Source organism: Amia ocellicauda, chromosome 3, assembly GCF_036373705.1.
Source record: "Amia ocellicauda isolate fAmiCal2 chromosome 3, fAmiCal2.hap1, whole genome shotgun sequence".
Lineage (NCBI taxonomy): Eukaryota > Metazoa > Chordata > Actinopteri > Amiiformes > Amiidae > Amia > Amia ocellicauda.
This window is the reverse complement of record NC_089852.1, coordinates 46331034-46355215: the sequence shown is the minus strand read 5'-3', so window position 1 is coordinate 46355215 and position 24182 is coordinate 46331034. Positions and strand designations below refer to the sequence as shown.

The 24182-nt window shown below is 40.9% G+C and overlaps 1 protein-coding gene across 1 annotated transcript; it reads right to left on the bottom strand.

Moving 5' to 3' along the window:
- Nucleotides 1-1121: 1121 nt before the first annotated feature.
- LOC136747227 (olfactory receptor 2AT4-like) lies at nucleotides 1122-23947 on the bottom strand. Its single transcript, XM_066700177.1, has 4 exons — nucleotides 23000-23947; nucleotides 18424-18558; nucleotides 18158-18317; nucleotides 1122-1405 (listed from the first exon to the last, which is right to left on the bottom strand). Exons 1-4 carry the CDS (start codon nucleotides 23945-23947, stop codon nucleotides 1122-1124), a joined length of 1527 nt encoding a protein of 508 aa, XP_066556274.1.
- Nucleotides 23948-24182: the final 235 nt, after the last annotated feature.

The following is a 24182-nucleotide window of genomic DNA, read 5'->3' as shown; positions in this document are numbered from 1 at the left end:
TCAGGTGTGGCCTGCCCAGGCTACCTGCGCTGCTGGGCCTGGGGTGCAACGGGGTAAACCCGGGCCAGCTGCAGGGACTGCTCCCTCTCCTGGAGGGTACGTGTTAGCATCTCCTCCACAGAGGGGCCCGAAGGTGAAGCCCGGCGAGATAGGGGTGTCCATGAGGTGGGACCTGTCTGCCTCAGGAACATATCATGCCTGGGACAGCCACAATGGCTGCCAGGGATCACCCAGTTGCCCCATGACCGTCACCGTCACCAGCTACATGGCCAAATACAGGGCCAGCAGGCTCTAAGTATTTCAGAGGTGGGTCGCTTGTGCTCCTGCCTCATACACCCTCCGGAGCAGCATCTCTGAAGACTTTGTATAGGAAGTTGAAGAAAGTGTTTTGTGATAATTATATAATGTTTTATATTAATACTAGCATTAGAAGTAGTTTGTATACAGACTGAGCAGATTAGATTTAGCAGGACAAGCAAAAGGTCAACAAGGTTGATTTGTTAGAAACTCCTGTCAGTAATAAAAGATCACACAGTGCCGAAATAGCCTACAGCTGTTTGCTGAAAAATTGTTTATGACTTAATCGTTTCTCCAGGAATTGTTTCTGTTAATGAGCAATTGACACTAGGTAAATGACAACCGTGGGATCGCATCTTCCTAGTGCACATCAAAGACAGACATCTGCTTTTTGTATCCATCACCTCTTCATGGGAGGACAGATCGTAAACGGACCCGGACCTGTATCTTCTGATTGGATGAACAGCCATAAGATGTTACATCAGTTTCCTATAAAGCTGCACTCATGTTTGTAAACATTAAGTCCTCACTGAAGGAATTATTCCTGACATGGGGCTTCCGAGCCGGCTTGATTAAAGTTCTATTTGCTTTATCTCCACGACTTCTCCATGGCGGAGTTTACCTGGGGGAAACTCATAAAGCCCGGTTCCGCCGTACCTTGGGTCCTGGCATAAGCCTCCCCTCTCCTAGCTAGGGCGGGGGCTGTTGCTGGATGGTCCCAGGTGGCCCTGAGTTTGTCGAGGAGGTCAGGAAGCAGTGGGAGGGCCCGTGTGGACCGCTGTGAGTGCTGACCTCTCTCGAACCTGCATCGCGGTGGGGCAGGATCAAAGGTCCAGGGAAGCTGGAGACTCTCCACGGCACTCTGAATCACCGCCCAGAACTCCCGCAGGAGCAGGACGGATGTCTTCGCTCAACAGAGGAGGAGGGGTGGATGAGACCAGCTCCTCCTCCATGAGCTCCACCTCAAGCTCTGACTCCTCCTCCCAGGTGGCCTGTCTACTGCTCTCCTCCAGAGATGGAGCAGATAGACTCCGCTCAGACTCCAGCAGTGCGGTGAGAGCCAGCGGTGGAGCATCGTGGTGTTGGGGGGAGGCACCTGTTGCACTGCCTGTGTGGCCAGGAGAGCGCAAACCTGGCCCATCCTGCTGTTTAGAGCATGGATGGCCTCACTGCACTCCCTGTCTGCGGAGCGAGACTTCCATTGGCGACGGCGTGGCGGAGAGGAGGCAAGCGACGACTCAGAAGAGGGGGAGGCAGCCCGTAGGCTTCGCTCTACCGCTCTTCCCTGTCATTCATGTGCACGCGGAGCAAAAGCTCACGCTCTCGAGTCCAGGCAAAATGGCAAAAGAGGACGAACCTGCGCTGACGTCACGTTTTATAGAACAGGAAGTGGAAGGGACCTGTTCTGAGTGACGAGCGAAGGGGCCAATGGCAGTTTTGATAGAGTGACGTTTCGATCGGGTTCCTACGGAAGTGCACAGAAACCCCTCCCCCTTGGGCAGTGCTTCCGACTTGAAAGATAACAACATTTTAGATTTTCTGTCTATTTGAACAGACAAGCTAATTTTGACAAAAACAGAAAAAATAAGCTATCCCAATTAATATAAAATAAATATTATTATTTTTAAAACTAATAAAACAAAAAGCAAATTAACAAAGCATTAACAGCTCCCTCTAGTGGCCCAGTTATTTATTTTCTCATTTTTATTTTGCTAGTAGATACTAGGGGTAGAACGACTACTAACTTTATGTAGTCAAATAGGAAAAAGGAAAAAGTAGTCGAACTAGTCGACTAGTCTGGATTGTAGCACAGAAATATATAACAAATTTCCAGAAAAGGTGGAAACTGAATTACTGTTTGTTCAAATTCAAGAAGCGGCGCTCAAATTCATTACACAACAAGTTCAGTTTTGCAGCGAATCCAGCGCTGGGAATAGTGACGTTTGTGAGAGAGTTAGAGATGGCTTGGCAAGTCAGGAAATGGAAAGGTTTCCTTGCTGCATTTGCTTCTCCCATGAACGTAATTTAAGCTGAAATGTTTTTACACTGTCATACATCTCTGTTATGACCTGTTTACTGCCCTGTAGCTTAATGAAGATGCTCAGTAACATCACATAGAAATGCAAGCTTTCATCCGAGAGCTCGGATATTTGTCTCCCTTTGTTTTGCAGAAAAAGTCTGATTTCTCCCCGTAGCTCAAAACATGTTTTGAGTTCTATGCCCCGACTCAGCTAGCGCACTTCTGTGTGATCAGGCAAATCGCCACATTCAACGTTAAGCTCCTCAAGGAATGCCTGGAATCGGCGGTGATTTAAACCTCTAGCCCTGATCAAATATACAGTTTTTGTTACCGTCTGCATTACACGATCCATATTCAGCACCTTCCCACACAACACTTCCTGGTGTACAATGCAATGATAAATTATCCTGGGACACTGACAATTTTCCTCCTGTAGCTTTTCTTGCATCCGAGCAAGCAGACCTGTTTTTTAACCACACAGCGTTGTGCTCAGACCCACTAATTTCTCCCACGGCAACTTCATTCGGTTCACGCATCTCTCAACTTGCTGAATGATGTAATTTGCTGTGCTGGTGCCATGCATTGCTGCAACATCCAAAAGCTCTTCAGTAAAATTTAGATCTGAATTTACCCCCCAGATAAAAACAGTAACTGGGCTGTGCCCATTATGTCAGTGCTCTCGTCGACAGCAGGGAAGTATGCAATGTAATTACTTGCTTTTTCGGCCCTGGTCTGCAGGTTTTTTTTATCAATTAAAACACAAAGACTTTAAAAGGTTTTAAATACATAACATCACAAACACAGACATACACAGAACTAGTGAGTAGTACAGGCGAGAGGAGCCAGTGAGTATTTCAAACAAACATATTTCTTCCATAAAAATTAAAGCTGCTTTGAAATGCACGGAGACTGGAGAAGAAGAACACTAATGTATAAAATGTGCATCTAATTAAACAAGGTGGACAAGCATGCAGTGTGCTGAGACTGTTACAGTAATATAAAGCATCCATTGTCACCAATGTCCAGAGATCATACGTTTTCGTTTCTGCAGCTGGTTGAACATTGTCATACTGGCACTGGATTGTTTCTAGAAGGTAATGCAGGATGGCATTGTGTACTTGGGTTCAAAAGAATGGCTAACATTCTGAAATCGTTGTGCACGAATTACTGAAACCGGACGTAAATCTTTCACAATGAATGCTATTCGATTTTCTGTCATTTAATGTTTAGGTAGCCTATGTCTTTTATTGGACGCTTTGAAAATCCAAACCTTTTTGACTATATTTTTTAGGTGTCATTTACTGCAGTACCACCATGTTTTCCTCTGCGGTGTGCATGCATACAACGTGCTTTGATTGTATTTAACCACTTTCTGCCAAAGTGTGACACTAAACCAGGGTCGCTTTAGATCGGTGAAATTCTTCAGATCTGTGCAGAACTACAGAAATCTGTGCTTCTATTGATGTTGACATAACATCCGCTACTTTAGCAAATAGTGTGAATGGACATTTCTGGTTAATCGACTACAAGCGCTTAGGTCGACAACAACTGTAATTAATCGACTATTCCACTAGTCGACTTTTTGGTGCTAGCCCTAGTAAATAACACTGTTCTATTAAATGCATTTAAGGGCCCTTTAGTCACACAAATCAGACTGTCAATGAAGCTTTTCACTGTCCTATTTCATGTGAACCATTTTTCATATTTAAACTAGCCCATAACACAACTGTTAATTATCTTTCAAGTCGAGAATATTACCCAAGGGGGGGCTGAGCCATTTACCACAGTATCTCATATGAAACATTTGACTATCAAAGCTGCCTATAGGCTAGTTCACGTGTCTTACAAACGGCCCTTGCTGTTTACACTTTACTGTTTTTATATATCTCCCTGCACAGAATGATTCTTCCTATTTGCCATTTCGTGGCTGCAGCAGTAGATGTGTAAGCTAAATAGGATTGAACGTATCTGTTTCTCGCTCCCTCAGAGCAGCCTTCAGTGCTTGAGCTTGGCTTCGCTGCCTGCATGATAAGAACAGCCTTGGCACTAGGGGTTGGCGATATGAACTGAAATTAATGACACAATATTTTCCACCATTTGGACAATAACAATATGATATGATACACAGAAAAAAAAAAGAAATATGAGCCCTTCAAATAATAAATAACAAAATATTGATTTTAACCTGAAAGGGTGAGGAATTGAACATATGTACCTGAAAGCTTTTTTTTTACTAGCAAATTTTCTCTATTTTCCACATAACACCAGTCATTATAACGTATACATGGGGTGCCACAAGCAGACTATTTAGTCATACTGCAAAGAATCTGTGGAATGTCTGAGCAGTCATGGGCTTAAAAACCCTTTACACTCTGCCATATTTTTCCTGTTATTTTCCTCTTTATTTATTTGTGTGTAGTTCCTTGATAGTTTGTGTCGTATATATTTCTTATATCAAACAAAAGAAAAAAATTCTGGCCTTGTATTATAAAGAGTTAATTGGCTGACCGAGTAAAAATATAAAAATGAGCATATGCAAATTTGCCCTGTACACTAAGACATTGCCAATTTCACAAGCCTGTATAGGCAAATAAGATTTCATTTGAAAGCTCCCAATCCAGTTTCTAAAAAGCCACAACCACATCTGTATATTTGGAGTTTTGATAAAAATACAATTTATTTTGCAGATGATCCTAAAATACTGAGATGGAGTGTAATGGTCATATTCTGCTTCAGATTCTGAAGTCTGCTTACAGGCATGTACCCGAAGTTATGAGGTGAGAAGCGGTGAGATTAAAGAGTTGAAAAATAGACTACAACTGCCATGGGTAACTATAGGATTTAATAAAAGGCTGTTTTGGAATTGATGTAGGACAATAAAAAGTATTCGAGCAAAATCAAAAGAGACATTATGTAGCTACTAAATTGAATGCGTACCGTATCTGTTATGATTTATTAATAGCACTATTGGACTTTTATTAATGTAATTTGTAAGTGAATATGTACTGTTATTGGTTATTTATGCTATTTGTTTTTAGCACAGCTTATGATATATTGTGGCCTTAATTGGTGACTATAGGAGTGATTTCTAACAGAAAACTTGTTGATTACAATTTATTCAGTCTTATTCTGTCCATGATGAATTGTCGCTGATGATGAAAAGCTTGTGTTTATGATGAATGGTGCATGACAAATTGACGGGATACCCATCTGCTCATGTGAACTAATGCTGGGGTCACACTACACGATTTCTACAATCCAATCTGATTTTGTGAACAGTGGGCAGCTCACACTTAACGACTATTTTGCACCGGATTTTTGTCTTTTGCGTCGTGAAGGAGTGCACACTACATGATCGCTTAAGTACAAGGGAACACACACTTCATGACTGATCTGAAATCCATGTTGTGCCGATCTGCGTCACAGCCTCGAAACTCCCCACATCTCGCAGAAACACGCGTGATCCATCCAAAGACAAGGTAAACAAACATGGACGTAGACATTTAAAGGTCATGTTTGTGTAGCACTGCTCCACCAATGGGATTAGTGGATTTCTGCAGATCTGTGCAAAACTGCGGAAAGAACGCGACCACAAGCCGATGTTGCTGTTTGTGTTGTGCGGACAATCACAAAAAGCAGAGAGAAAAGAGGATGTGTGTGAAGACATGGCTGGGGAGGTGAGGGTAATAGCCTGTCTACTCTGTGAGAGCTGGAGGTGAGCAACACACAAGCTATATCCATCCCACAGTATGATCATTGCATTGTAGGGATCGATATCCCTATAATATAACAGATTTGTCGTGAGGGCCAAACCGTCTTAAAATCATGTAGTGTGACCCCAGCATAAATAGCGCAATCATATGAAAACGTGTAGGGCCCGACAGATATTTCTGTAAAAGGATAATATTGGTGCTTCGATATATCGGTATCAGCATACTCTATATTCCTGCACCCACACATTTTCTCAAATTATTGTCTAAATGATTATACCATACATAATACCCATAAAATCCTGAGTCAGACTTCAGACAAAAAATAAATACATATTTATATGGTTTTACAGTCGTTATTCTAATGATTTACCATCGATGTTTGTGCTTTAGTTTTCTGCGGAAGCTTCCGACTCCAGTGATTCTCATGTGAAGCCACGCTGCAGGCTCTGTTGCCCGAACCGGAACCAGAAACCAACCAAGTCTTTGCCGGCAACAGAAGAGTTAAACTGGGAGAAGGAGATTGAGCCGTACGAAGAATTCTTTTAAAGGACTTTATTAAATAAAGAACTTTACAGACTGCGCATGCCCGCCTGTGCCCACCTGATCAGTGGAGTTTTACAGCTGGACAATTGACTAAGTCGACTGTATACGAAAGTGTCAGTCATTTAAATAGTTATTTGAGTCTTAAGAAACTTTGAACGAACAGGGCCCTGCTTCCTCAAAGACTTTGTCTTCAAGTAACTATGGTGGAACCCCTGCTTACAAAGAAGATTTTGTGCACAACCTTGGAGCCTTCAAACCAGTGGAAAATCTGTTTGGAAAAGACTCTACATTCGCGAAACCCCAACTTCCAGGTGCATCGACTGAGTGGAAGTTCTTGGACAAAGCCAAACCGGACTGCCTTTGTTCCAAACCACACGGACCTCGTGCCGTGTGCTGTTATCTGAGCCTGAAGCCAGAGAGGCCTCTCTGCGACAAAGTTCAGATAAGTTTAACAGTTTGGAGTTTGTGATTCATGACATTTCAGAAATCAATTAGAAATGTTAATCTGTGATTCATAACTCTAGAATGTGTAATATCATTTAGTTTTCTTCAATATAAATGTGTGTTGCATTAAACTGTTTTGTTGATAATTTTAGAAATAAAATCTGTCAACGCCGAGAAATATCTTCTCATTCCTGTTTAACTGTTTAGTCTGAAATTGACACAAGTTAATAGACACCAGATTATAGGTGGCACTGCCTATCTTTAATCATTGAATAATTGTCAGTTAAGGGAAATTGTGGTAACAAGTAATGATAGGATCTTTCTCGGCACCTAAACGTAAATGAGACTGATATATATATAACGAGAAGTTACCTGACATAAATACTAACCTGTGTAGTTATTGAATGTCTGACTAACAATACTAATGAGAGACTCACCTTCGTCTAACTAACCGGTATTGTAGTCAATGTGTTTATAACCTTTTTTGTTTAACGATTCGTGTGATATCATATGCGATCCCATGGTCTTTGATTTGGTCACGGAAGTGATTTGTCTTTGATTTGTTGATCTAGAGTTGAATTTTAATTAGTTTTTCCCTTTTGTATAATTAGTGTAGTGCTACATTTAGTCTTTGTTTTTGAATAAATTTGACAATTTATATCTTTGGAATTGGTGTCTGCGTCCAATTATTACAGAAATTGAGTTCTACAAGATTCCAGGATTCGTGATAAGGTGATACTATAAATTAACTTCTTTAATTGAAATGTATAAGTGTACCTTATGCTACAATAGTTTATTTGTGTTAAGCAGAGGCTCCTCGGGTGCTGTTGTTGCCCTGTTGTTACCCACTTTTATATATAGCAGTACTTATTTTGTCAACGAAAACTGATGAAAAATATTAGTCAAATTACCTATTTTCAGTGCTGATAACTGCCTATAAAAACAAAACAGTAAGTGTATGCAAGACCAGTGGAGCCAGGGGAAACTTAGTGGATTGTGGTCACAAACTCCCTGGGAAGTATACAACAAACTTGAAAAAACATCTGAAGGCTCACCCTCCACGATGAACATTTGGAAGAGGATGCAGACCCAAAAGTAGCACCCAAGAGGTGCCAGCCAATGGAACTAAATCCAATGGAACTAAATCCTTATTTTCTCAAAAAAAAAGAGAGCCGCACACTCTTCAAACACTCCAAGATTAAAAACAATACATTTTATTAGGCAGAATAAAGGAAAAAGAAACCCACCAACTTTTCGGCTAGAAAGTCATCAAACATATTCCTTGGTAAGTTTACTGTAATGTTTTACCATGTATGAATTAATGATTGAACAATTTTTTTTTTTAAGGGAATTACCAAAGTGTAGTCAACTGAGTGACACTTAATTCAAAGTTAATTCTTGTGCTTTCGAACATGGTTCGATTAGCAGTTGCTAATGAAAATAATGTATTTTTATGGCTATACATTTGTAAGATTTTTACTAAGAATATATTGATTGAGTTTATTGCTTTAATCTGTTCAAAGTAAGATAAGATTGCATTGTTATTATGAATACTTGTTGATCGTATATGAACCATGGTTTTTCATGGGCTTTGGCTCAGTGGGCCAGCAGGCCCTTACAAAAAATCCTGCAATAAATCCTAGAGGATTCATTCATTCATTCAGATCATTTTCCTTTAGGATTTCCTGCAGGAAGTCATTGTCACACACCTTTTATCTCTTCATCAGGAAAAATCATCACCAACAATTCATTACGGACAATAAGTAACCGACAAACAATTATGATCAACAAGTTTTCTATTAGAAATCACTATTGTGGCCTTACTTGGTGACTATATCATGTGCTAAAAGCAAATAGTGTAAATAATAAAACATATACAGTACATATTCACTTAAAAAATACATGAGTAAAACCTAAATATTACTATTTAATAAATCATAAATAACAGATACTGTAAGTATTCAATTCAGTAGATTCATAAATAAAACCAGGTCACTTACTGTCTCTTTTGATTTAGATTTAATTCTTGTGTCCTACAATGATTCCAAAACAGTCCTTTGTAAAATCCTACAGTTACCCACAGCGACTTCCTACAGAAAACTGACATGCCCAGCACGCATCACTCTTTCGTCATCTTTACATGGTGTGTGACACACAGACTTCAGTCATTGGTCGTATTTGCGTAACGCAGATTTTCCCAGTTCTGCCCTGCTCTACCAGTCGGATCTGGGATTGAGTGGGATTCTGCAGATCTGTGAAGAACTGTGGAAATCTGTGGAACAGAATGTGACCATTGTGCACAGATTCTCTGCAGAAAATTACCATTTAGCCAGTGAATGCTCAGACTTTCTGCAGATTCTGTATAGAATGATTAAAGTCTGTGTGTTGTATCCAATGTAACCTTAATAAGAAACTACGCTGATGGGTGTTCTGTTCTTGTAACTATTATTTTTACAAAAAAATATTTAATTGCCATTTGGCTGGCAGGGCACCACCTAGAGTTTCAATTGAGCACTAGGATGCAAACCTGCAATTCTGGTCCTCAATCATGGGTTCTTATGGAGGGTGATCAGTGCCAAAATTAAGATGAACGTGATTACGAACATGAAGATGATTATGAAGATGAACATGAAGATGGTTATTAACATGATTATTAACATGATTATGTGCACTGAATAGGACAATAAGCGCACTGGCTACAGCCCACTAGTTCTGATTTGACAGATTCCAATATTTTGTCACATTGGAAAAAAAAAAAAAAGAAATACAAGAGACGCTATGAAATGTAGAAGCGCACTGAGAAATGTAAATAGCAAAGAGACAAATGGGAAATAAACATATACATGTTGAAACTAATGAATGTATAAATAAATGTTGAAATAAACAAAGAAATAAATAGATGAATAAATAAATACATACATACCTAAAAAACATCATCCATACATCATAATTCGAACCCACAAAATACCAGTGATGATGAAGATGAAGATGCTGACTGTCCACTTTTACAATGTTGTCATAGAGAGTGGTCGGAAGTCGGAAGTCAGACGCAGAGCAAGGGTGGACAGACGTATTTCAATGGAAGTTAAAACTTAATAGTTTCCATATTGTATTTTGTTTGTTTTTATTCAGGAAAATTTACAGAGACACATCTACTCGTTCATGCGGTATCTATAGACAAAGGGAGGTGTTAAATTAAGTCCTACATTTTAATCTATTTCATTATTTGTAGGCTTTGTACAATGTATTGTGGACCTATAGAACACATACATATACAGATATAGGTAGGCTATATTCATAATGTAATGACTTGGGGGTTCTAGTCACAACGGGGACTCGAACCCTGTTCTCCCATCCTAATGCAGATTTCACCGCACCGCCTTTAGCAAGGCTCCAGAGCGCTGCACTATATACAGTGAGGGAAGCAACTGCACTGCATCAAAGGGACGATGGATGGGGCCATGTACCGTCAAATCTTGGGTGAGAACCTCCTTGCCTCAGCCAGGGCATTGAAAATGGGTCGTGGATGGGTATTCCAGCATGACAATGACCCAAAACACACAGCCAAGGCAACAAAGGAGTGGCTCAAGAAGAAGCACATTAAGGTCCTGGAGTGGCCTAGCCAGTCTCCAGACCTTAATCCCATAGAAAATCTGTGGAGGGAGCTGAAGGTTCGAGTTGCCAAACGTCAGCCTCGAAACCTTAATGACTTGGAGAGGATCTGCAAAGAGGAGTGGGACAAAATCCCTCCTGAGATGTGTGCAAACCTGGTGGCCAACTACAAGAAACGTCTGACCTCTGTGATTGCCAACAAGGGTTTTGCCACCAAGTACTAAGTCGAAGGGGTCAAATACTTATTTCCCTCATTAACATGCAAATCAATTTATAACTTTTTTGAAATGCGTTTTTCTGGATTTTTTTTTTATTCTGTCTCTCACTATTAAAATACACCTACCATTAAAATTATAGACTGATCATTTCTTTGTCAGTGGGCAAACGTACAAAATCAGCAGGGGATCAAGTACTTTTTTCCCTAACTGTAGTGGTTAAGGCGCACAACTGTGAGACTGGTATTTTTTGGGTCCGAATTATGATGTTTTTTAGGTATATATATTTAAAAAATATATATATTTAATTTCATGGAGTTACACGGTTTCAGAGTATGGAGGACTATCCAAACTGAAATTTTAAATAAATACACAGAGAAAATAAATACATGATTAAACAAATACATGGACATTTAGGCCTATCTATTTATTTATTAATCTATTTATTTAAACATTTATTTATACATTCATTAGTTTCAACATGTATATATTTATTTCCCATTTGTCTCTTTGCTATTTACATTTCTCAGTGTGCTTCTACATTTCGTAGCATCTCCTGTATTTATTTATTTTTTAAATGTGACAAAACATTAAAATCTGTCAATCAGAGCTAGTGGGCGGTAGCCAGTGCGCTTATTGTCCTATCCATTGCACATAATTATGTTAATAATCATGTTAATAATCATCTTCAAAATCATGTTAATAATCATCTTCATGTTCATCTTCATATTCATGTTAATAATCATCTTCATGTTCATCTTAATTTTGGCACTGATCACCCTCCATACTTTTCTGCTCTCTGCTACTCACTCTTTCAGTTCTGTGCCCTCGCATCACTTAAACAAGCCTTTTTTTTTAAGGTTTTCGCAGCTGTCGGTAAATATGATCTATCTTTAACAGACAGGAAAATGCTTGGAATGGAATGTGGTGCTCAATGTTCATTAGCTAGGCAATCAGTGTATAATTAATCAAAAAAACTAACTTGTGCAAAACCCAAGAATCAAAGTGTATAAATCACAAATCAAGTGTGAAAACGAAATAAATCAATCAAGCAAGTGTTAAATGTATATAAACAAATACATGTAATAAGTATAAAACCAAGAAAAAACGAATCAGTAAAACCAAGCTAATTAAGCATCAATATACCACGGGTGACTCCAACCAGCGTAAACATATTATTGGAGATTTGGAGTGAAGACAAAGAACCTCACAAATCTAGGAGGCACCAAATGTAAAACAGCGCACACTTTTTTATGAGTGTCTTTTTTCACACATTTAAATTAAATCTTGTGTTTTTTCCACATTTATAAATGTTTTATATTTTATATCAATATTTTATTAAATAAATGCTAAATCTGCATTTCTGAAAAATAAATATTTTTCGTTTGATTAAATATTTAGCAAAATCCTAAATATTGGCTTTGCAAACTAAGCATTTCACTTTGAAATAAATTCTTAGTCTAAATATAAATGTAAAATATAAATGTAATTTTTAAATATAAATATAAATGTAAAATGTAAAAGTTAAATATAAATGTTAAATATTAATATAAATGGTAAATGTGGAGTTTGCAAAATAAATATATAGCTAACATGCAAATACAGTCCCACCCCTCTGGTGCTGGTCAGCCTCTCACAGCAGTGGGGGTGGGGCATGATCCCTGTAAATGGTGGTAGTGTAGTGGAGTGGAGTGACAGCAAGTCCAATATATAATTTCTTCTGTTATTAAGAAAAGAGAGATCCTATCCACATACTGCATTGAATTTTTTGTGTGGAATCAGGTCCATAGATTTATATAAACTTTTATATTTAACATTTATATTTATATTTAGCATTTAAATTTCATATTTACATTGATATTTAACATTTATATTTAGACTAAATATTTATTTAAAAGCTATATATTTATTTTGTGACTCAGACTTAGTAACAATAAATGTTTATTTTTCAAAAATGGAGATTATTTAAAAAAAATGAAATGTTTATGAATGTGGAAAAAACAGCTTAAGTATTTACTAAATGTGGAAAACAACACAAGATTTAAGTTAAATATGTGAAAAAACACACTCAAAAAAAGTGTGCTGCCCCATACAAATCAAGCTACTATTAATTTGAGACCTGCATTAGTGAATACTAAAAAGTATCTTGAGAACTTGCTTTGACATGTTATCTTTGTCTAATAGCTGGGGATCATCATTCTATCACATCACATCCATGGATAAAATCAGCTGTACTAAATGGGAAAGACTTTAAACTCAATTAAACTCATTTATCAATATATGATACACAGTCTAAACCAGGGATTCTTGATTGTGACAAATACTGATGGCACATTTTCTGTTTTCCACTCAGATGGAAATTGATCACATTCACTCTTCACATGTGCAAAAACTATTTATGTACATACTGTATCTCTGCAATAAGATCTTTAGTAAAGACCTTTTTATAAAATGGCCACAGGTGATAGCTCCTGTGTTTGGAGAATAATGGAAACAAACTTGGTAGAGGTAGAGGTAAAGGAAGAGTAAGAGGAGGAAGAGAGGAAGGAACATCATTGGTCAATGCACCATCAGTGAGGGAAATGTCACCTTCTACCCAGCTATAAGCCACAATGGGGTCTTCCACCACTATGCCACCCTTAGGCCATACCACACTCCTTCATTTCCTGATCACCCTATATAACAATATTTTTCAACCACCGCAGATAGTGTCATGGGAGGTGACTGGGCTAATTGTATTATTTTCAGTTTAATTAACTGATTGTGGGTTCTATGGTAATTATTCTGTGTTATTATGTTTCACAATGATGAATGATCACTTTGTCATTTTGATGTTTTTCATTTTTTGTGGTTTCGTGTTGTTTAAGCCTCCAACCCCCTAATGTGACTAATTGTCTGATGTTTTCCCTTCCCCTCACATGCCTGAACCCATTCCATGATTAGGAGAGGAAGGCAGAGCCTAGTGAGAGCGCATACACACAGAGACAAAGACAGGAGAGCTTCGGCACAGGACTTCTGATTAAAAAGTGCATTGAAGCAGAGCCTTGGACTGGGGCTGTTCTCACGGGAGACCAGGCAGGGGGCTCGATCCACTGGACAAGTGATGGAGTGAACCAAAGTTGAGGCAAAACCTATGCGTTAAAGAAACAGGTCTGTAATGAGAGGTTGTAAACAATGAGTGGAGGTGCAACCTGGTGATTTAAAAGGAAGGTGTCATGCTGTCTCTGCTGCTGCTTAAGTTACCAGCAATGGCACTACAACAGTGGCATTAAAAAGGAGACGAGAGGAATTAAAGCTATTTAAAGCCATTAGATGCACTTGTACACCTCCAGTCTTGTGGTTGGGTTGCAATCCCATGGCTGTTTCCAAGTGTTGTGGTGTAGTCCAGTGGGGAGGGCCTAGCAGCACTGGCAGAGTTTCCCTAGAGAGAGAAACCGAGGGGGAGATTGGAAAAACAGGCTGCTCGGGGATTGCCAATTGGTTTGAGTGCCATGACAGACAAGTATGCTTGGGACTGCACCGGGCCAGAGGGGAAGTGAATGCCGTAATGATAATATTTGCTGCTGCTGTTGTCTCTGCCTAAACATTTTTAAGGGAGATTTTAAAGATAGGGATCTTTTTATTTTCTGTTTCTTTTTGTTTCTATTTCTTATGATTAGGGATTTTATTACTGTTTCCACCTCGGTGAACTAACTAATTGTTGAACCTTATTGACTTTTTTGATTTGTACTATGACATTTTTTTGTATGAGCTGTATTTTGTGAAAGAGGGAATACAATAACTGATCATAACTGTGCATTGTGGGAGCTCCGGCATACTTTAACCTGAGTGTGGGGAATCCCTACTGGGAAGATCTGAGGGTCCCCTCCTCATAAGATTATTGGGGGTATTACACCCTTACAGTTTTTTTAAGAGCATATGGGGTAAGAGGGAGACTTTGGGGGCCTACATGCTTAGGTTGTGCGAGCTGTTTTACAGGCGGCAGAGGAGCCAGACAGATCCGCCAAAGAGGACAAGACACTCTGTGACCAGTTTCTGTCTGGACTGCTTTCTGGAGGTCTGCATCTGGAACTGCAGCTGCTAGTGTGTCAGGACTCCAAACTGGACTTTATGGATCTCCTTCAGGAGGCCCAGGCTTTAGAGACTGAGGGCTGGGGAAAAGATAATATGGCTGCGCATGAAGTGGCCACGGCTGCCCTATCCAAAATAGTCCAGTCATTTCGAGCAATTAGAAAACAGTACTCCGGGTTGAACTGCAACAAGAGCTCAAGGACCAGGTCAATGAGCTGGAGAAGACTCTTGTGGAGGAGTTAAGAAAAGGAAAGGAGTCTCCCCAGGAGACCCAAGGCCAGAGACCCAGTGCTTCAGTAGGATGGGAGGAGCAAGGCCGATATTGGCCCCAGGCTTGCCCCCTAGTTTGAGACCAGTCAGTCCATCTGCTGTCATTTGAGTGCCCTGAATTATGGAGGAGAGAGCTGCTGTTAAACTCCTACCCCCATCCACAATAGCGCGTGTGGGTGGGGGGTAGGCACAAGGGGGAGAAGTTGCCACAAAGTCCGCATTGGTGGGGGAGTGTCCAGAGTTAGAGGTGCTCGTGAAAGAGGTAAGTCTGCTTCGTTTATTAGACACTGGGCCCAGGCGTCTTTACTTTCTGAATACTTTTTCCAGAAGCACCTGGGGACTATTGGCCTCAGAAATCAAGAGGAAATCCCATGAACTGGAAGAGGAAAACCCTTAAGGCCACTAATAGACTACATATCCCATATATAGGTTATGTGGTGCTGGACTTTGTGATCAAGGGTGTGAAAGTGCCTAAAAAGGGAGTAGATATTGTTGCTGATGAACATGATTAGTAACAGTTATTTGAGGGACAAGCAGCTGTGTTAAATTTCAAGGGGCAGCTAGGCACAGGGCACAGAAGTTGTGGAATCATGCATTTTCTGTGAGTAGGAGGCTGCTGATGAAGGAGGATTTTGGGTATCAATGAGAGATAGCCTGTTTGACACGCCAACCTCCCCTTGCAAATTCACCCCAAGTGCGAGATCCTGCTTTGGACCCATGTCCCAGAACTCCCTCATCAGATGGAGCACTGTGTGCTGATTGAGGCATTGGAGAAGGAGATGGAGTGGCAAGTGGCCCACACAGTGGCAACAGTCAGGCAAGGGAAGATACCCCTAAGACTCTTGAATCTCTGTGCCTACGCTATCAAGGTTCTTCATTGACAGTTTTTGGCTGCAGTGGGCTGTGTGGATCTCTGGGACTTAGGTGCTGAACATGACCCTGTCCTTTACTATCGTTCACCAGGGTTGGTGGAGAGTGAGGCAAGTCCAGCACAGTTGGCTACAGTGCAGGGAGCAATCAATTGGGCAAAGAAGGGGTAGGGGCTGACACCGGACCAAAAGCGTTTCCTAGTAGACCTGCTGCAGCAATGGAGAAGCGTATTTGCGCACATGATGAGGACTTCAGAAAGATGGATACAGTTTACCATTGCATCTCGATGGGGACAGCCCCACCCTCATATGAATGATATCGCCCGGTGCCTCACACTATGTATTAAGAGCTCTAACACCAGATGAAGGAGCAAGGGGTCATCAGGGAAAGCAGTAGCCTGTGGGCAGCTCTGGTCGTCTTCATAAAGTAGAACAGGTCCTGGCACTTCTGTGTTGACTACCAGAAGTTGAACGCCATGAACCACAAAGACACCTATCCTCTCCCAAGGATTGAGGAGTCCCTTACCAGCTTGACCGGGGCAGAGTGATACTCTCCCCTGGACTAGCTATTGGCTAGAGGAGGTGGACACAAGGGCTAAGGAAAAGACTGCCTTTACGACTCTCTTGAACCTGTTCCAGTTTGAATGTATGCCATTCGGGCTACGTAACGCACCTGCCACCTTCCGAAGCCTGATGCAGCACTACCTTCGGGAGGAGGTGAATAGATAATTGTTAATTTACATGGATAGTTGTGGGCTAGTACAGATGTTTTATTGCAGCCTTCTCCAAAATTGCCGCACCATTACATGTCTTGTTGGTGGGGATTGGCGCTTCGGGACAGAAGACTGCACCTGTAGATTGGACTACTCCATGCCGGGAGCCATTTTGTGGTACCACATAGAGGGGGGAAGCAGCTTTGGGTACAGTACCATGAAGCCACTGGTCATGTGGCCACCGAACCTTGTCAGTACTTCGCAACAGATGTTTTTGGCATGGGATGGGGCACGACTCGAGAAGATGGGTGACCGAGTGCACCCAGTGCAAGTGTGCCAGAACATGGCCGGGGGTGGGGGCTCCCTTGGTCTCTATTGTTACCTCTTACCCACTCGAAGTCTTGACCATGGACCACTTGTCCTTAGGTGGATGTGCTGTGCTGGACGATATTTCCCCCGCTGTCTGGACAGTTTGAACATTGTCTGTGATGTTGACAAACATCTGTGGCCGAACCAAAACAACAGACAAGATTCGTTTTTTGCAACATTTTTTTTATTATGTTATGACTGTTATGATTTAGTTTAAACTGTACTTTGACAGCTTCTTTATCTCTTTTGAACAATATGCATAACATACAGTAATACAATGCAGGCCTATTTTTCTTCCATGGCATATGTCAAATATAATTTACTGTACGCTTGCTTGCAGTATGCTGTTTGACATAAAACTATTTTTGTATTTATGTTCCTTTATTTGAGTACACACAAGCATAATATATTACACTGAAATACACTACTGGTCATAAGTTATAGAACACCCCCATTTTTCAAGTTTTTATTGAAATGTAAGCAGTTCAAGTCCAGTGAATAACCTGAAATGGTACAAAGTTTAGGTTTAGGTTACCAAACACTAAAAAATAATATACATTTCAGAGTTATATACTGTGTTATTACACCCTCTTAAGCATTATTTGGCAGTGTTGCTCCTGTGCATAGAAGTTACACTGTATTCCTACAATGCGCACATTGTTTGAAAGCTTATTCTCTTGCCTACCACCATGTTTCATTCTCAAACACATACGATTTACAGTTTCTGTGTTGCCTGCCGTAATTCAGGGCCTGGGGGTAAACGCATAGTCTGCTCTGGTGGGGGGTGGGCACTTGTATCCTGCACCTGGTGTTTGGAATATAGTGTTCTTTCCAGCAACAACAAGGTTGTGTCTGGTTGGTTTTGCAGTGCCCCCGTGTCCATTAACGTTACCAAGTGGAGACACACTTACAGCGGTGAGCTGTTGTGTGCCCCTGCTGCACATTTCTCTGGTCATGCTTGTGTGCGCTTGGTGATGAGCTTGTTTTGCCCCTGCCATTGTGCCGCTTGTGGCCAACGCACCTTGCCCGCCTGGAGTGGTGATGTCCTCTGCCCTGTCTGTCTGGGCACCAACAGTGGGCGCAAATTGGCTGTGACTTCTGGGTCCGCTATGGTGTGCCCGGAGCCCCAACCTCCCACCGGGTGCCGCCGCATTCACCGCCATGCCCGGCAATCTCCCACTCTGGCGAGTGACGGGGGTGTGGTGGCTCCAAACCTCTGCCTCTCCCCAAGCCCTTCCATCTCCTCCTCCAGACATGCAGCTTTGGAGACAACCGTGCCTCACGCACCTGCTTCTCTGCCTGTGTCTGCTGCACCCCCCGCGGCAGCTGTGTGCCCACGGTGCACACCGCAAGCACATGAGCGGTGGAGCTCACCCATGGGTCACTAGCCCCGTCCCACGCTGCGCTCTCGGTGTCGGAGGTCTGGCTCCACGGACAGAGAGCAAGATGAGGCCATCCTTGCCCTGAATAGCAGGATGGACCACATCTGTGCCCTCCTGTCTGTGTAGGCAGCGCAAATAGTAGCCCACTGACCCCACCCCCCCACGCTCCAGGTTCGAGAGGGAGCACCGGCCATAGCAGCCCACAAGAGCCCTCCCACTGCTGCCAGACCTCCTGGATAACCTGAGAACCACCTGAGATCGTCCGGGAACAGATCCAGGGTGCTGCTGAAGTAGGCCTGGTGGACTTCCCCCGAGTGAACTCCTTCATCACTGTGCTGGTCTCCTTAACCCTGCTGTCAGCAGAGTCACGTGACTTGGCCTGTCCATGTTGCGTGATGGAGACCCTGCTCCGGAGGGCCTATGAGGCTGCAGCCCAAGCAGCCAATATTGCGCCCAATGTTATTATATATTATGTTACCTCCATATCAATATCCTGGAGTTACAAAGCAGTGCTCCTCGAATTCATTTCCTGACAGTCTTATAGGACAGACGTGCTGGTTCGGATTGCTTATATCAACAGGCAAGGAAGTATCCGGTCGCGCAGACTGTACTGTCTAGCACGCCGTCTGCTTCTGTTCTCTTGGGGAAGCCCCCAGGTTACGGAATGGCACCTCCACACTCTTGTGATACAACAACAGTGAAGCCAGTTCGGCAGAGCTGAAATAGATCAGCTGCAGTTTTGGAGATGCTCTGACCCAGTCGTCTAGCCATCACAATTTGGCCCTTGTCAAAGTCGCTCAGATCCTTACACTTGCCTATTTTTCCAGCTTCTAACACATCAAATATTGAGGACAAAATGTTCACTTGCTGCCTAATATATCCCACCCACTGACAGGTGCCATGATAACGAGATTATCAGTGTTATTCACTTCACCTGTCAGTGGTCATAATTTTATGACTGATAGGTGTATATATAACCTGTGTAAACAGCAGGACTGTGGCTCCATTCTAGCTTGTATAGACTGGAGCTCACTGCCGCTGTTCCCAGCTGTTGGCACTCGAGTTGTTCTCGCTGCCTCGCTGTGTAAATTGTTCTTTGGTCAGCAGGTCTGTGGCCCGCTCTGGCTGTGTGCCATAGAGCAAGAGACCGCTGCTGCTGTCCTCAGCAGTAAGAACTTGAGTGTGCTCTTGTGTTCCGCTGTGTACATAGTTCATTTGTCAGCACAGTAGAGCTAATGTTGCCCTGTGTTAGCTTGTCTAATCAGCAGGGATCAACTGCTCCTGTGTTCCACGGGTCGTGCATGAGTTGGTTCCTGCACTCCATGGTGTATATAGTTTGTTTGTATAACATTGTAGAGCTGATGTGGCCTCACTCATAGCTGGGCTAGTGGAGCAATGCACGGTTTTCCTGCACACTGCAATGTTTATGGTTTGATTGTCATGGTAGAGCCTGCTGTTGTCCTGCATTAGCTGTGGCTAATAGGTGACAAAAGCTCCCGTGTTTATATGGTGGTGCATGATCTGCTTCATGCACCCAGCAATGTGTATAGTTGTTATGACAGCACAGTGGAGCTGGCTGCTCTGTACCGTTCAGTGAACATGAATGTTCCTGCTGCCATGCTGTATGTACTATTATGTCCAGCTGTAGCTACTCAGTTGACTAGCCAGCTGTGTGTTATTCAGTGTGTCTGTGGCCCCATTCCTGCAGGATCAGGACTTCACTGCCACGTTAAGGCGCAGAGGGCACACATGTTGCTTGATTGATTAGGCAGTGTTTCCGACTTGAAAGATAACGATAGGTTGCGTATGCAACCCTGTTTATCTGAAAAAGGAAGCACTGCCCAAGGGTTGCAAGGTCACACGGGAGTCCTAGCTCGGGGCCAAGGAGGACGAACCTGCACAGATGTCACATTTTATAGAACAGGAAATGGGAAGGGACCTGTTCTGAGTGACGAGCGCAAGGGCCAATGGCGGAATTGATAGAGTGACATTTTTGATCAGGTTCCTATGGAAGTGCGCAGAAACCCCTCCTCCTTGGGCAGTGTTTCCTTTCTCAGATAACTGGGGTTGCATTCGCAACCTATCGTTTTCCATCTTGACATTTTGAGACGGGTGTGTGTTGCTTCTACCAAAACGTGGATGATCTTTTTTTGATCAGCAGACTGTCTGGTTCCAGAATATGTCATAATTGTCAATATTTTCTGAGATTTTGTATTCTGGAAGGGGGGTGTAAATGCAGGGGGTGGGGTATGAAAACCAAAATTTTCACATCAGAGAATGCTTCACATCATTAGAAACCTGAGAGTGTCAGCTATCATGGGTACCAAACACTTGACAAACAACACAACAGTGAAGAGTACACATGGGACTAAAGAGAAGCACATGGATTTGGTGCCCTTTTAAGGGTACCAGAGGGGTTTGTCAGCTTAAGTTGTTAAATTTTGTTATATAAAATTATTCCATTATTTCCTTTTCATCTCCAATTGTTTATTTGAGTACATTGAGAGACTAAACTGGAAAAATATAAAACTTTTGACAGGAAGTGTAGGTTCTGATATTAGTGTTTAAATATGTCACAATAGTGCAATTGGTTGTTACTAAGTACTATTCATTTGATTGTGTGTGTGTCTCATTTGGATGCAGTTTCATTGTGTATGCTGTGTTACATTTTGCGAGATTTCTGTGGGGTTTTGGGGACACTGTTTTGTGTGTAGAGTTTCTAGTACATGAGGTGTAGTTTCTACAGTGCAAAACTCAATAAAAATATATTGAGAACACAACAAATATTTTGAGGAAGCCAGAAATATTTTGAGAACGCAAACAATATTTTGAGAACACAAAATATTCTAAAACTATTTGTATTGTGTTTTGCACTTTTCAGCAATCTTGTGTTAACAATTGGGAAAAACTGTAATTTTAGTTGATTTAACTTTGCTGCAGTATATGTCAAGACCTACACAATTACTCTCATGAACTGAGAGCCGAGTCTCATACTGAGTTCACAGGTTAAAATGATCTATGACCACTTATTGACTATTTGAACAGACAAGCTGATTTCTACAAAAACAAAAGAGAAGCCAGCTCATTTTAAAAAATATTTAAAATTCAAAGCAAATTAACAAAGCATTAACATCTCCCTCCAGTGGCCCAATATTTTTTTATTCTCCTGCCACTAAAATAGATACCACTGTTCAATGCATTTAATGTTTCCTTTTTCTCACACAATCAGTCTGTCAATGAAGTTACACTTTTCACTGTCCTTTTTAATGTGAACCCTGTATTATTACATTATCTTTAATCTTAGCTTTCCATGACCCTGTGTTCTCAGTGTGGCAGATAATAAACAGAACTTCCCTTGCCATGTGTTCAGGCCTGGCTCACATCATAATAGTGTCTAGAGAGAGAACACATGTATATAGATCCCAATAAAATAAAATCTCTGTTGGTGAATTTAATAACTTTGAACTTTTACTTTTTACTTAAAGTGGCTATACTAAAAGTTTCTTAGGTATATGATGCAATATTTGTCCATGCTAGTCTTGTTATTCCAATGTTAGCTTTACCAAACTAAACAGAAATTTGCCGTCATAGCTGCTTGGTCACGTAAGTATTTTAGATGCTCCAGGATTTTTTCCAATGTTTTTTATTATTATTGTTGTCCTTCCTGATTTACCAGATGTACTATATGATATGACTGTGCTTATCTTTAATCTTAGCTTTCCATGACCCAGTGTTCTCATTGTGGGAGACAATAAACAGAACTTCCCTTCCCTCACATCATAATATTGTCTAGAGAGAGAACACATGTACATTGATCCCAATTAAATCAATTCTCTGTTGTTGAATGTAATCACATCAAAATGTTTACTTCTATAGGAAGCATGAGAGACATCTACTGAGAAAAAAGATTTAGTTCTAGTGTACTTTAACCTCAAGTTGAATTGACATCTCTAAAGATAGAAATAAATGCTTGCCTGAAACAACCAGAAATGAGTGACACATGGATGAGGTACCTAAGTTCAAGAAACAGCTCTCAAAGGTACAAAGGTTTTAAATATTTCAATTCTGTCAATCAAAGAATCTGGACACTGGGATTATTGATACAAATCTGGAACAATTCAGATACTAATGGGACATGTATTCACACAATAATAGCAACAATGATATTAAGAATAAGAATTAATTTGATTTACAATTTACTGCATCATCAAATATAGTATACTTTAAAAATACAGTTCAGCATAAAGATAAGGTACAGAAAGTGCAGACATGTTTATTTTGCAAACTCCAGTAAGAGTCTGGAGTCAAGAAGTATAGTATTATATTTTTTTACTTGATGTTAATAATGTTATAATAATATAGATTTCAGAATAACTTTGTTTTGAAATTATGTTTTCTTTTCAATACAATGGAGTACATTTTTACTGCATATTATTGTATATTATTTAAAATTAGTGGTGGACACATATTACATTCCTTGCCTGGTTTTCAACCTTTTTGACCCTGAGCCTCTTTATCAGGCTGTCTTTGATTTCTTTAGTCTTGAAGCAGTATATCAGTGGGTTCACCATAGGAGGGAGCAGGCTGTAGACCAGGATCAGAACAATGCGGAAATCAGGGCTGATTGTAATATTCACACTGTTTGCCAGGTAAACAAAGCACCTGGGAAGGTAATACAGAGCTATGATGAACAGTTGAGAGCTGCAAGTGGAAAAGGCTTTGTATCTCCCTTCAGAGCTTGTGATCTTCGTCACAGAGATAATGATCTGAATATAAGAGAATATGATGAAAAACAGAGGTACCAGCAACACTGTCATGGCTATACTGAGTGCCCCTAAGCTATATGACACAATATTCGTGCATGCTAATCTTGTTATTCCAATGTGATCACAGTAACATTGCTTAATAATATTGGACCCACAGAATGGTAAAAACATTGCTCGAAGGGCAATAATAGCCATGAAAATAATTGTTATCAGCCATGAAAAGGCACACATAACAAGGACAGTGGTGTTTTTAACAAGGGCTGGGTACCTGAGAGGGTTACATATTGCAACGTAGCGATCAATAGCCATTACCAATAGAAGAAACGAATTGACGGACCCCAGATAATGGACCAAAAACATCTGAAGGAAACAAGCAGAGAATGGGATAGTCTGAGCATCAAACCAATACTGAGCAATGATTCTGGGCAGAGTAGTGGTACTGAAGGCTAAATCAGCCACTGCAAGGTTACAGAAAATGAAATATGTGGGTTTATGAAGGCTTTTGTCAACAGCGACTACAACTATAATAATAACATTCCCAGTTATAATTGCTATATAGACGAGAAATAAAAAGGCAGACACAAGTGAGTAATACTGGGGCAGAAGTCCAGGGAAGCCCATGATGATAAATTCCTTGATTTGGGTTCCATTTGCTTCTGACATGGCAAGCTCTTCTGCTGTCCACTGTAAATGACAAAAGTAAGAGAAAGAAGAAGCAGAAGTATATAGTAATGTCTTAACAATCTGCATAGACTAACTCATTCATTATTACATACACAAAAAGTGATTTTTTTTTTTGGCAAATGCTTTGTGAAAGAGAAGAAAATAAATAAATACATATATACATGCATTATAAATAAATAGACATAAATTAAAGCTTATTTCACACCAAACATGG